This window comes from Nelumbo nucifera, chromosome 4 (genome assembly GCF_055504915.1).
Source record: "Nelumbo nucifera cultivar China Antique chromosome 4, China Antique-T2T, whole genome shotgun sequence".
Lineage (NCBI taxonomy): Eukaryota > Viridiplantae > Streptophyta > Magnoliopsida > Proteales > Nelumbonaceae > Nelumbo > Nelumbo nucifera.
In genome coordinates this window covers 66,673,206-66,687,057 of record NC_142652.1, presented here as the reverse complement: position 1 = coordinate 66,687,057, position 13,852 = coordinate 66,673,206, and the positions used below count along the sequence as shown (strand labels likewise).

General features: G+C 35.4%; 1 protein-coding gene across 1 annotated transcript in view; it reads left to right on the top strand.

The window, feature by feature from the left end:
- The first annotated feature begins 11,921 nt into the window (after window positions 1–11,921).
- The window catches only part of BSH (transcription regulatory protein SNF5, putative (BSH)), a 68,776-nt gene continuing 66,845 nt past the window's right edge, over window positions 11,922–13,852 (top strand). The window contains exons 1-2 of the mRNA XM_010242503.3: window positions 11,922–12,166; window positions 12,387–12,475. Of these exons, the coding sequence (XP_010240805.1) occupies window positions 12,117–12,166; window positions 12,387–12,475 (139 nt within the window). The 5' untranslated portion in view covers window positions 11,922–12,116. The remainder of the gene's footprint in view (window positions 12,167–12,386; window positions 12,476–13,852) is intronic.

Genomic DNA, 13,852 nt, shown 5'->3' with positions numbered 1-13,852 from the left:
GGTTTTTGGAATTTGATTTTTTATTTTTGTTATAATTAACTTTTCTTGTTTTCTAATTAATCATTCTAAAGAAGTATGGTTAATTTTCCCATTTAAGTATTTTCCCTCATTTTTTTTAATTTTCTTTTTTCCTATCTTTTCTTTCTTTTCAATTTTTTATTATTATTTCTATTTGTTATGAATTCATACTATAGGCTTATTATATATATATATATATATATATATATATATATATATATATATATATATATATTTGTTAACTTTTTATTAATTATCCAAAATAAATATGTAGAATTTTTCTTGTTTAAATGATTTTGTTTCTTTCATCTTCTATTTATTTTTCCTTTTTCTACTTTTTTTTCTTTTCTTTTAGTACAATTTTTTTTCCGTTTTTATCTTTACCCTTTTTTTATTTCTTTTCCTTGCTCTTTTTTTTTGTATTCCTATATTTTGTTGATTTTTTGAATTTATTATTTTTATCATTTCTTTTGTTTTGATTTTTTCAAATATTTGGTACCTTTTATTTATTATAGTTTTTTTGCTTATTTTTTATTATATTTTGTCTATTTTTTACACTTTATTTTATTTTTTCGATTTTTCAAAAATTTGTTATTTTATTGTTTTTTTTGCTTCTTGTTTTCCTTACATTTTTATACATTATTTCTTTTCTTTTTTTTTCTTTTGATTTTTTTAATGTTCTATTTTCTCTTCTTTTTTTATATTTTTATTGGTTTTACTTTCATATTTTCCCTTGCATACATCTCCTTCTCCTTTTTTCTCTTTTTCTTTTTGTGATGATTTGACCTTTTATTTTATTCTTTTATTATTTTTTAATGTTTTTGTTTGTTTATTATTTTTTTGTATGTTTTTTATCTGATAATGTTTTTATTTCATTTCCCAAAACCTTGTTTGATTAAAACATACTCTAAGAAATTTAGATCATTCTCATCTTCTCTTTTTCATTTTTAATTCATTTTATTTATTTATTTACTTACTTACTTATTATTTTTTATCCCTTAAATATTTTCTTTTTCTTGTTTCGTTTATTTTCAATTTCATTTTTCTCTTGTTCTTTTCTTTCATTTCCGTATCTTATTCTTTTTTTGCCTTTTTTTTTATTTTTGTGAACATCTTCTTTTATAGTTTATTATTGTATTTTGTTTTGTATTTATGACTTTCTTTTAATACATTTTTTATTTTTATTTATTTTTGAATTTTTATTTGATATATATGTTGTTTTTGGAATTTTAATTTTATTATTATTATTACTATTATTATTATTATTATTATTATTATTATTTTCATATTTTACATTTTTATGTTTTTTTCACTTTTCTTTTTTGTTTGTTTTGTTTTGTTTTTTTTTTTATTTTTTTTGTTCCATTTATATTCCATCTTCTCTCTTTCTTTGTATTTCTATTTTTTTATTTCTTATTTTATTATTATTTTTTATTTTCCATATATTTTTAATTTTTATTTTTAATTATTATATTATATATTTTTATTTTTATTTTATTTTTTTAACAATTTACTTTATTCTTGGATGCTTTAGAAATTTCTTATTATTTTTGCCTTTCTTTACTTTTCATTTTGGGAGAATGACGGTTCAGCCCAGGGTAAGAATTTGTAGGCTCAGAGTACTATCGGGGTAGGCTCCACTCGAAATTGATGCCAATTCATGGGCGGGCATTGGTGCATAGAGTGTGGATTGTTGACCTTTTGAATGTTTATAGCTCTTTAGTGAAAATCAGAAATTTGCATTGGGCAAATCCGTACTTCTCCGTTTCGTTTTCTTTACATTTTTATATACTTTTCTTTTTTAAAGACTTAACCTTTAATTTTTCTCTATTTTAATTTTTTCGATTTGTTATTATCTTTTTATCTTTTTATTTGATTTTTTAATTTTTTGGGAATTTTTGTTATTTTATATTTCTTATATTTTTTCTTTTACTTTTTTGTCTTGTGTTTTTTATTCTTTCTCTTTTTTCAATTTTTTCGCGTTTTAATCTTTTCAACTTTTTTGATTTTCATTAATGTGCATTTGATTAACCTTTCCTACCCTCTTTTTATTTTAACTCTCTTTTTTAATTTTTTCTTTTTCTAATTTTTTTTGGATTTACTTTTTTAAATTTTTTATGTTATGTTGTTTCTTTTACTATTTTTTTTTATTTTTGTTTTATTGGACTCTTGATCTTTTACTTTTTTGTTTTTTATGCCATTATTTTATGTGGGCCCCACAAAGGGCATATAAGTAAACAAAGCTGATGTAGCAGGCACCCTAACTAACTAGGTTGACACGTGGAGTGTAATGCATGAGGGGAGGATTTGACACATAGACCTAGTGGATCCAACAAGGTTGTTAGGCTTCAAACCTTCACCCATTAAACAAATGAGCTTCTCAAGTTGGTGGTTGGTGGTTGGTTGAAAACTTTCAGCTCCACGTATAGGTACTTTGATCCTGAGGCTTAGCTTACTGCCCTCTCCTATAGGACAATAGGATGCTAAATCTAGTGCACGATGATGTGTGCAAAGTGTGAACAAGTAGATAAGCAATGTGAGAAATAAAGCAATAAAGAACCATCTAACAATCATTAAGAAATGCGTATTTATTATTCTAACCAATAGAAATAACATAGAAGCATGCAATATATACAAGGATGTCAATCAAACCAAATGGGTCCCATGTTGTCCCCACCTATGGTCCAAGAACTCTCCAATGGAGTCACCAGTCTGTGACCATTGGAAAATGGCTCACTTGGGTTGGAAATGGATTCGCCATTCATCAGTTATGTGAAATAGAGGTGATGGGACCTCCGATGATGATTTTCAAAACCGTTTTTGTTTTAATAGTGACTCCAAAGCCTGAGGCACTGAGTACACCAATCCAATTAAGATTTAGATGGAAGAGGGAAGGGGTTAGGCACCCCTCTCTTGGGTCCAATAGGCGGGGCCCACATGAGGTTTTAATAAGCACAAGCATAAACACACGCAAAAAAAGGCAATTATTTAATTCATAAAAAACTAACTAATGTCAAGAAAAGAACAAATCAACACAAAAGAAATTCCTCATCTTTACTTATCTTTATTTTTTATTTTTTTTGCTCTCTTTTTATTCTTTTTTGTTATATATATTTTGAATTTTCTTTGATTAATTAGTTATTTTTTTTTATTTTTTATTCTTAATATTTTTTTACATTTTTATAAATTTTCTTTTTTTGCTTCTATTTATTTTATTTTATTTTTTTGTTATTTCTTCATGAAATCCTATTAACATATTTATTTATTAACTACTCACTAACCTACTATTTTCTAACCCTTCCAAACTTGTTGATACTTCCTAATTGCTAAGCTAGCCAAAAATCAATCCAATTATCAAAGACTTTTATTATCATTATATTTAGTTTTTATTATTTTATTATTTTGTTCTTTTCTTTTTACAGAACCATGCTCTCTATAACCAACCCCCTCTTCATTCTAGTTTAGGAATATATCTCACCCACCCAGATCTGTCATCTCCCTCTATGTCACTAATTTTGAGTAATATTTTATTTATTCACTCTCTTTTTTATCCATAGCCATTGTACTATAAACTTACTCGACCATCTCCTCTTACTGTGGCATTAATGACATCGATCAGTGAATGGTAAAGATAGTAGAAATGCAAAATTGCAGATTAACCAGAACAATTAAGAGGAAGAAAATTACAAACTGAGATGCTAAGATTAGAAACTTGATCACAAGCAGCTCAAAACGAAAACACCACCGTCGTAATCATTGAAAAATAACTCGATTTTAAGCTTAAAGGGCGTTTTCATAATTTTGAAAATTTAGTGGTATTTTAGTAATTTTAAGAAAATTTGGGTCAAACCGGGTCCAAGGGTCAAATCAGGGTTCTGGTTCAATGATGGGGGGTTTTGGGTCAATGATCAGAGGATTGTGATTGGTTCTAGGCATAGAGAGGGGTTTCACATGTGCGGACTAATAGGATTGGCCAAAATGGAATTTTTCCAGATGGATGGGTAAATGGGGGTATTTTTACTAAAATTTAGCAGAGTGAGGTTTTTGGACATTCTAAGTTGATTGGTGGGGTCAGATTGGGTCAAATAGGCCCGAATTGGGCAGATCTGGAAAGGGTTTGATTTGGTCAACTTAAAGCCTCAGAACGAAATCTTGGTGCGATGGAAAGGAACATAAAGGTATTTTGGGCTGCAATTTTACAAGTGGGTATTTTAGGGTATCTAGGATCTAGTGGTAATGTCTTATTGGTTCAGGGGGGTCAAGATTGTAGAAATTTAAGTTAGCAAGGGGCAAGGTTCAAAATATTGATATAGGCTGATACATTGGATCAGTGTTTTTTTTGTGTTTTTTTTTTCTAATTTGGTTCAGAGAGGTCAATTTAAGGCCCGACTACCCTCTGAACCATGGTCTGACCCGAAACACCCCTTGTAGGGGCGTAACGAGAAGGCCATGATATGATACGTATCGGCTGATAAGGGCCGATATGTAACGATATTTTGAACCTTGGCGAGGGAATTCGAAATGGAATCTTGGTTTGATGCAAGGGTAAATGAGAGAATCTTGGGTTGAAACTTTATGGGTAGGAATTTTGTTGTATCTAGAGTTTAATGGTGTGGTCTGATCAGTTCGGATATGTTAAAATCAAGGGAATATGGGTTCCATGTGTTTAGGCTAATGAAAGACATCAGAACAAAATCTTGGTTTGATGGAAGGGTAAATGAAGGAATTTTGAGTTGAAATTTGTTGGGTAGGTATTCTGGGAGGTCTTGAGTTTAATGGTGGTGTCTGATCTAAACGATTGAGGTTTAATGGTGGATTTGGGCTAAAAGTTAGGATTTTGGGTGTTTCAAAGAGATTAGGAGTGTCTAATCGGGCATTCGAGGTGAATTGGGTTCAGGTAGTGGATTGAGTAAAAATCAGGTGTTAACACCGACCATGCGCACATGAGGTCATGATCCAATGCCGTTGACCTTGGTGGAGCCATCCAACAAGTCAATACATGACCCTTACACACAAAAGGCTTATACTGGCCGCACAAGGCTAGACGTTGCATGGGTATCTTCCGCTACACCAGTTTATCCTGTGATAATTGGTATCTGAGTGTATCAGCCAACTAATATAGAAATTGGTACCAAAGCAAAATAGGTAGCCAGTTTGAAGTAGTCATTATTAATAGCAACAGGGTGGGTGGGTTCCTTGACACTCCCACTTAACAAGTTTGGGTAAGCACATACGTCGGGCCTAGTAAGAGACCATACACCATGTCCCTATTCCAATGACCCATGAAGCAGCACTCATGCAAGGGCAAACACATGGACCATCATTTAAATGGCATATTGTGGTGGTTTGAGTGGGGGACTGCCAAACTTCCTCATAAATATTAATCATTGTTTATTATGGTGGGTCATGAATGGTGCGTGTACGTCTTGGATTGTCAAATGGACGGCCCATTGATCTGTAGCTTGTCAAAGACAACTAAAGCAGGGACAACATTCCGAAATTAATTTATGTTGATGGTGTTAAACAGCGTATGCCCTTAGCTCCAATCAAATCGATGTACATTAGTGACATTTATTGTAAATGAATAAAGTACATAGTTTATTCATGTTATTATGGTGCGTTTCTATGTAATACCCTTAAATTGGACACTAATGAGACTCGTGTTAGTTTTGAATTTTCACAGCCATTGGATAGACCTGAGGAGGTTTATCCTCTGCCAAGGTCAACACTAATGTGCTGCCAAGTCGGTTGGGGTGGCTTGTCTCAACTGCCAGGGTGAAACCTGAAGCATAGGTAGTGCGGGTTTGCTTGAAACCTTAAACTTGACCATTTTCCAGTTATGCCCTGGACCTTGGAGATAGATAGGCAAAACTGAAAAGTTACACCTGACCCTTAGACTTGATTATGGTACTGCATTAGGTATTGGATTGGGCTGTCTTTGATATGCCAATCAGTGAGATCTTTAGAGGGGGTCAAAACCTGGGTATGTTGGGGCAGTCCAAGAATTCACCTGAGTGGGTGATCATAGTGACATGATCAGCCCCTTTGTTGGACAAAGTGAATAATCGGGGAATGCACTCTTTCTAATGGAAACCTAAACCGCTGGCAGTTGATTTCAAATTTGTTGAGATTTGTTTTTGCAAACTATACTTATATAGAGATATACATATATATTATGGTTTCACAAAATGTTTTAATTCCTAGGATCCATGTGAGTAGAGAGTGCAACACTGTACCTTGCAGCCGAGGGAGAGGTCCTCTCTTGTCAGGCAGTGTTTGATCATTATGGGATGAGAGGTTAAGTGTAAGACCATTTAGAGCTTTTATTTAATGGGCTAATCTCACATCTTCCCACAGTCCTTGGGCCTTCATAAGATAGTTGGACCCAATGACCATTTAGTGTAAATGTTGGGCCCATTAAGAGCTTATACTGATGGACTCAGGGGTTTACTGTATTCAGCAGTGAATTCGGCCAGGCCTTGTAACATAGGGTAGGCTGAATCCATGTGGATTATGCGGAGATCAATGATAGAGTCCCACACCATACAAAGAGAGCCAAGCTAGCCAGCACTTAAAGGGAAATGAGTTTGAAAGCTTAATGGGCCTAAAGCCCAATTCAAAGTAGGTTTAATTTGATTAATTAAATAGGGGTGAATCTAGGTATGGATCAACAGATAAGGATAAGAGGACAACTTTTATCCACTTAAAGAGCCCAGATCCAAATAAAGATTTGGATTAGGAGAAGTTGATCCTGATCTGTAGATAAGGGATAAGCCTTATCACTTAAAGAGTCCAGATCCAAATAAAGATTTGGATCAAGAAACTCCTAATCAGATTAGAAGGTTAACTCTTTAAGGATTTTATAAAAGGAGGGTGAACTGGAAAAATGTTACACAGTTTTTTGCTTTCAGTTCTCTCTCCCTCTACTCTTGCCGCCCTACCCTATTCGATCTCCAGTTCTTGGAGTGATTAAGATTGGATCTTGATATTGATTCTTGCTAGTTGAGTCAATCTTGAACCTGTGCTCACATCCCTAGTTGATTCTTGCTAAAGAATTAGGGTTCTTGCTAAAGAATTTCCTTGTTGATCCTACCTCACCCTAAGTTGTGTCATATTTAGTGGAGGAAGGATTTGGTAACTTTTTTGGGCGTGAAAACCTACGTTGGGAGGAGCTTCTTGTGTGGATTCCGTATAAGGTATTCATCTCCCTAATATTGGTTTCAGATTTGGTCTGGTTTGTTTCAAGAACGAACATTGAAAAATGCAGTTTTTCTAAATCAAGGAATAGGATTCCCGGATGGAAGAAAGAAATTTTTTAAATTTCGCCTAGCCACCCTGCATGGTTCGGCCATCCATATGATGGATCTCCCTTCCCTTCAAATGGTTAGTCAAGGAATATCAGTGGGGTGGTAGCATTTATACTAAAAAGGATCTCAAGTTGAAACCACAATATTGGAATGTTAGGAATGTTGGTATACTTGCTATTGAAGCATGGCGACACAATAGGTAGCACATGCATCGACAAACATGCTCAACATATAAGGTGGAACATTTGCAGAAACAACACATCACATTAGTGGGTGCATGTTTGGCAGCATCATGGGTAAAAGCTGCCATTATATAGGATAGAACATGATCAAGACCTTGTGGCATAATAGGAAAGGGACCCCTTGAAGTGAATAGAGCATAAACCATGGCATGGTTTGAATAACCCTAACTCGAGAGGGAGTTTATAGGCTAATATGGTGAATTTGTTTTCCAAGAAAGGATCCCAACAACAGGTGAAGACCATCATAGCGTGTTTGGTAGCACCACTGAAAAGTTACCAAGGAGTGGGTCAAGCCTTTGATGTAAGGAGAAGACGAGGTGGGCCTCCTTGAAACATTACACACACAACATCTTTAAGGTTCAACACACACAAAGGGCATAGCCATTGCGTGGTTTGAGCAACCCTGAAATGGAATGTAAAGTCTAGGTAGGCTGGAATGGTGAAATAGTTTCATATTAGACATGGAGACCAGCATAGGCGAGACCTAGGTTGACCAAGCGACTCTATCTGCAACAAGGAGCAGCTAAACTAGAGTGTGTGGATAAGGTAGGACAAACACTCATTCACCAAGGATCTCATTGCCGAGGACAACAATGGATTGAGTGGGGGAGCCTATCATGGTTTGAAACAGGCTTAATCTATTTGGTAAACCTCCAAAAGATTAACATCTTCTTTGATAAGGGGTGGTTGACCTCCTTGAATGCCTACCCATGAAATTTCAAAGACCAACATCCCTTGTTGGGTAGTCTAAGCTTGTAAATGGTATTCGAAAATTCCACTTCAAATTCGATAACTGAATTAAACGAATCAAATTACATAATTCGATTGGGATGAATAGTCGAATTCAAATGTGATTTTAATACCGATTATTTAATCGAATCAAATTCAAATATTAGGCGATTCAATTTGACAAATATTTGATTCGGTTATAGGTATTGTAAATATATAAATAATATATCTATATATTGATATTTGTGTTATTGAATATTCATTTTTAAATATTATTTTACTACTGATTGAATGACAAACCATGATGATTTTTTATAAAACCGCCTTTTGTAATATTATTTTAATAATTAAAAATCGATGAAATGACAATTCATAGAGAAGCTATCATTAATTTTTGAAAGAAAATTTGATATTTTAACATTTTTAAGGGGAAACCCGCCCATCTCTTTTGTCTTTACTTTTTGATTTGATTTTCCTCTTCGTTTCTCTCCATTTCCATTTGGCTATTCTTCCTAGTTGCAGATCTTGAAATCCCTCTTCCGTCTTTTCATCTCTCTTAGGCGGTGGTCAGCAAGGGATGGTAGCCATCGGTCTCTCTCACACTCTCACTCTCTCTCTCACACACACACAAGCAGTGGTCAGCAAGCCATAGGATGGCAGCCATGGTTCACAACTTAGAGGTTTGATGAATCATATCTTCAAATATCTCACCGGAGAAGCACCATCGATCACAAGTTATAGCCATGTTGAATTATGCGACTCTATGATAAAAAACCTTTAGCAAAACCACGGTTGTTCACATTGTCATCACTCTCGGCATTGAATACCTCTCTAGATCCATCGCCGTTGTCCTTCCGTCTTGCAACATAAGAACATTTTTTTTCCATTACCGTATGGGATTAAGAGACCAATCTTGAATCCCTACTTTGTTTTTTTATTTTTGTACTTGAAATTCAAAGTTTATTTCTTCAATATTAAGATTGAGATTGTTAGGAACCTAATCTCTACTAAGTTTAATGGTTTATTACAACAGTATTGTCCTAACATCTCACTGCCACCGATATGCTTTTATTTTTATTGTATTCATTTCATGTCAATCGAATTTGAGTTGAATTCAAATATTTGATTTACTAGACGAATTCGAATTCACTTGGTTGTTTTAAAGATCCGTCGAATATCCAATCGAATTTGAATCGTCCCTTGCGTAATTAGTTTTTACTTTGAATCAATCCATATTTGATTTGAATTCAATTGGATATCCAATTGGCCTAAGGCAGGCTTAATTAATGGCGACATGATTACTAGGGTTCTTCATGGATACACAATCACTCATGGGGATAATGCTTGGATCAATAATGCACATTGCACATGAAGCGAAAGCTTTGCATGTGGGTTTAGCCTAAGCATGCCCCTACACTTCGCCATTCCCATGTCTAAGTTGATCAAGTTATCTTGTCATCCAAGAACACATGTGTTCCAAGGCCTAATGGTTGCCTAGCATCTAAACATTGGCATAATTCCCCTTTGGCATGTAAATGGCACCTCCCATGGACTGAAAAGGACACACACATACACACATACAAAGTCTTGGCCATGTGTACTTGAGGTCATGATTTAATTCCATTGACTTTGATGGAACCATTCAGCAGGTTGACACATGATTGTTACACACAAAAGACTTGTCCTAGCCGCATAAGCCTAGATGCTGCATGGGTCATTGCACAAGTTTACCCCATGACACTTTGGCCTTTGAAGATGATTGATTCCCTAGTCTTCTAGTGGAATGTTTTGGTTACGAGTGAACAGGAGACATAATTGTTAGGACTACAAATCACTAATAGACTACGACATTTTGTGGGGGCCTATTGCTTGTAGCTTGCCTAGTGTGATTAAAATTGGAAAGTCATGGACTTAAGACATATGGGACTTTTGCTAGTACACGAATCATGATGATACATAGACTTGTAATGTGGATTGTGCTATGCTGGCACAACATGGATTGAAGGTGACATGGACGCCATCTATGCCATGTTGTGTCGGCCCTCAAGCCTAGGTTGGCTATGCTTGGGCAACACAGTCTCCCTCCCAGGTTAGACCCAACACAACCTGTGGCCCGGTTCGCAATTGTGTCGGGCCGTGCCATATCGGGCCATGGAGGCTAGGCTTAGGCCGGTCCTATTTTTTTTTTCTAAACTAAGAAAAATTAGAAAAAGATAGCATATAATAGCAGAAAATTAACATGAATAATAAACAATAAGTTGGAAAAAAATGTGAAAATTTTATTTCATTTCAAATTTAATGTGTACAAAGAATAAAAAATACATTGAAAAATAATACAATGGAGTTGAATTAATAAAATGATAATATTGAATATAAAAATTACAATGTGATTGGATTATTGGAAAACATTACAAATAAAATTGAAAATAAAAAAATAAGAATACAAAAAATATTGATTCAACACTTTTTCAAGTTTTATGTTTATCATCTATATTTGGTGAACTATCAGTTGAGGTGTCATGTCCTCTTTTGTCTTGTAGCCTATCTTCTGCATCTACCTAATCCTTCAAGTAGATGCACATCTCCAAATATTGATCATTCAAGCTCCTCCTCCTCTTTCTAGTTTCAGGTTAGATGCCACTGTTGTGGCAGCTGAAATCATGTCTGCATTTTTTGCAAATTGCTTTTCTTCCCTTTCTAGGGATTTCCTCAATCTCAAACATAGTCTAGACATCACTAGTCCTTTTCCTACCAGAGCGGGACTTGGCATTACTAGATTGGGCTTCATCAACAAAAGGAAAAGGATTCTGGGAAGAGTCAGCCATCATAATGAAAATTAAAATTTAGAAAAAAATAAATGTAATCTATTGCGTAGTCAATCCAACTACTAGTATCTGATGAAGCTTTCTAACCCTCTTAGGTTCTCAAATTGGCAAATTATAGTATCTGATTTGGGATTGAGACACTTGAAGCAAACTCCTTGTTGAAACTTGGAAATTGGAATAGAAAAATAAAATTGAGAAAATTAAGAGTTAGGAATATGCGAGTATGTATATTGTAGAGAGTAATAGAATAAGAGAATATGTAAGATAGTGTGAGAGTTGTGTGGTGAGAATGAGGGAGGGTAGGGTATTTATAGGAATTGGGGGGATTAATTTGACTAAAATACCCTTTAAAACTAGCTATTTATGACGGTTGAAAGGGGCATTTTAGTCATTTTAGGGGTTATACACATTATTTGACTTAAATGCCACTGAATAGCTAGTTCACGGGTATTTAAGTCATTTTTTATCCTATGATGCAAAATACATAAAACCCCCTCATGGCGGTTTATAGCTATTGGGGTATTTTATTCAAAATTTCAAAAAATAAAAAGACAAATATACCCACCCCTTCTAATGGCTATATTCACATGACGCACTCGTGCCGTGCGGTGCTGTGCCTTGAAGGCCCGGTCCGCTCCGCAGCCTAGGCCCGGCATTGGCATGGATTCTGGAATCCCTGGATTCCGCGGAACTGTAGCGACCGTGCTGTGCCACGGCCCCTGTTGTGCTGGGCCGTGCTGACCCGCCACCGGACCGGCCCACATTACAGCTCTAAAATTGATACAGCCAAACCCAAACCCATAAACCATAGAAACTAGAAAGGGGAGTCCTGCTCGCCGGCAACGGGCAATGGGCAGATAGATAGTTTCAACTTTCAGAAGATTATCAGGATTCAGGATCAGTCACTGGAGTCTGATCCTCGGAGAGAAAGAGAGACGGTGGACAAGAGAAGAATATTAGAAAAAGGCGAAACATAAAGATCAAATTCAATAACCATGAAATCTCTCCCAGCAGTCGCTTCCAAGCCACCTATCAAGTTTAGACTGTAAGTTCTCCTTCCACCGACCCCTTCTCTTTCGAATATTACCCTTTCTTTTTCATGTCTATTCTTCTTCTGGGTCTGTTCGATTTTCTCCTTTGGTTCCTGAACTTGTATTTATCTTAACTCCTACCCAGAAAAAAAACCTTCGAGATTTCTTTCCTTTTTTTAAAGCCTTAAAGCCAACTTCAGTAGGTTCATTGATTTATGTCCGCAAATTGTACAGCCCAACTGCTGAAAATTTAGTTCCGATTCGTTTGGATATCGAAATCGATGGGCAACGCTTCAAAGATGCGTTTACATGGAACCCTGCTGGTAAGTTTGTTGTGGTTCAATGAACTTAGTGTGGATATTTTCGAAGCCATGTGACGGGACAAATTGGTGATGCCGTTCGACACAATTGGAATCCATGTTCGGTTCTTCTACCCCATTGTGCTTGCATTTGTCTGAACTTGATTATTAAGTATAACTGAAACCACTCTGTTAATATCACTTATGAGCAGGATAAGACAAAAATGATATTGAACCTTCGTCGAAGACTCAAAACTAAATTCCCTTTCTGAACTTTCTGGGCCATAGCATGGAGTCTAGTAATTTCCCTGTTGTTTAAAAAGTATTGCTAGACCTAGGCACGCATTCTATCACTTTCTGAAAGAAAGAAGACTGATGAAGAAAGAACTAACCATGCTCTTGTACCGAATATTGATGTGGTTCAGGTAAAACGTTCTAACGGGGCTGAAATTACTAGACAGTTAGGCCTTTCTTCCATCACCATGGACGGTGACTCAGCGAACACCATCAAGAGGATGGGGAAGCAGGGGAACGGGCCTTGGAGACTGGCCTATTACCTCTTGGAAGCCAGGGACACAGATGCTCTTTTGCATACCATGTTTAGATGGACCCCCAGAGAGTTAAACACGTTGGCCGATGGCTTAGCTAAGTCAGGAGTTCAAAGGGAGCTATAGTATAGTGATAGAATACTGCCTTTGTAACTTTTTCGGGGGCCTTTTTAGTGTCATGTACATCCCCTCATATACATCTTGCCTTTTGCTAATATAATCAGTCACACGTGGATACAGTGGTCCTATTAATATCTATACATAAAACATTCTTAGTATGGACAATGCTTGTGATGTCACAACTCAGTGTGATTTCCTAATTTCTATTTTGCTAATCTGATTAAAAAAAACTCATTGTTTTTCTTATTCTTTTACTCCACACTCACAGCTATTAAACCTTTTAATCCCATAGTGTCCAAATGAAACATGCTTTCATTTCATTTCCTCTAACTTTGAGATTCCTTTTGTAAGACTAATTACACTTTTTCCCATGATCCCATCCCAAAGTAATATTCTTTCCTGTCTCAAGTTGCTTAAGGCTTAAACCTTTGCAACTACCCCAGCCTTTCTCCTTGGACCAGAAGCTGGTGAGGAGTCTATAAAACTTCAAGCATAGGGAGTTCTTAACTGAACTGAAGAACTTTGAAGTTAGTGACTATTTAATAACAACTCAAGTGGCTCAACTGAATGGCATATTGCTTTGTTTTTTAATGAATATGCTGTTAAGGATGCTCTTGAATATTTTGTCCACTAAATGGCATAGCAATGAGTCATTAAGTTCAGCTAATTCAGACATTTTTAAATGGTCCCATGGATTTTTAATTTATTTTTCATAGCCATTCCTGTAGAGTGT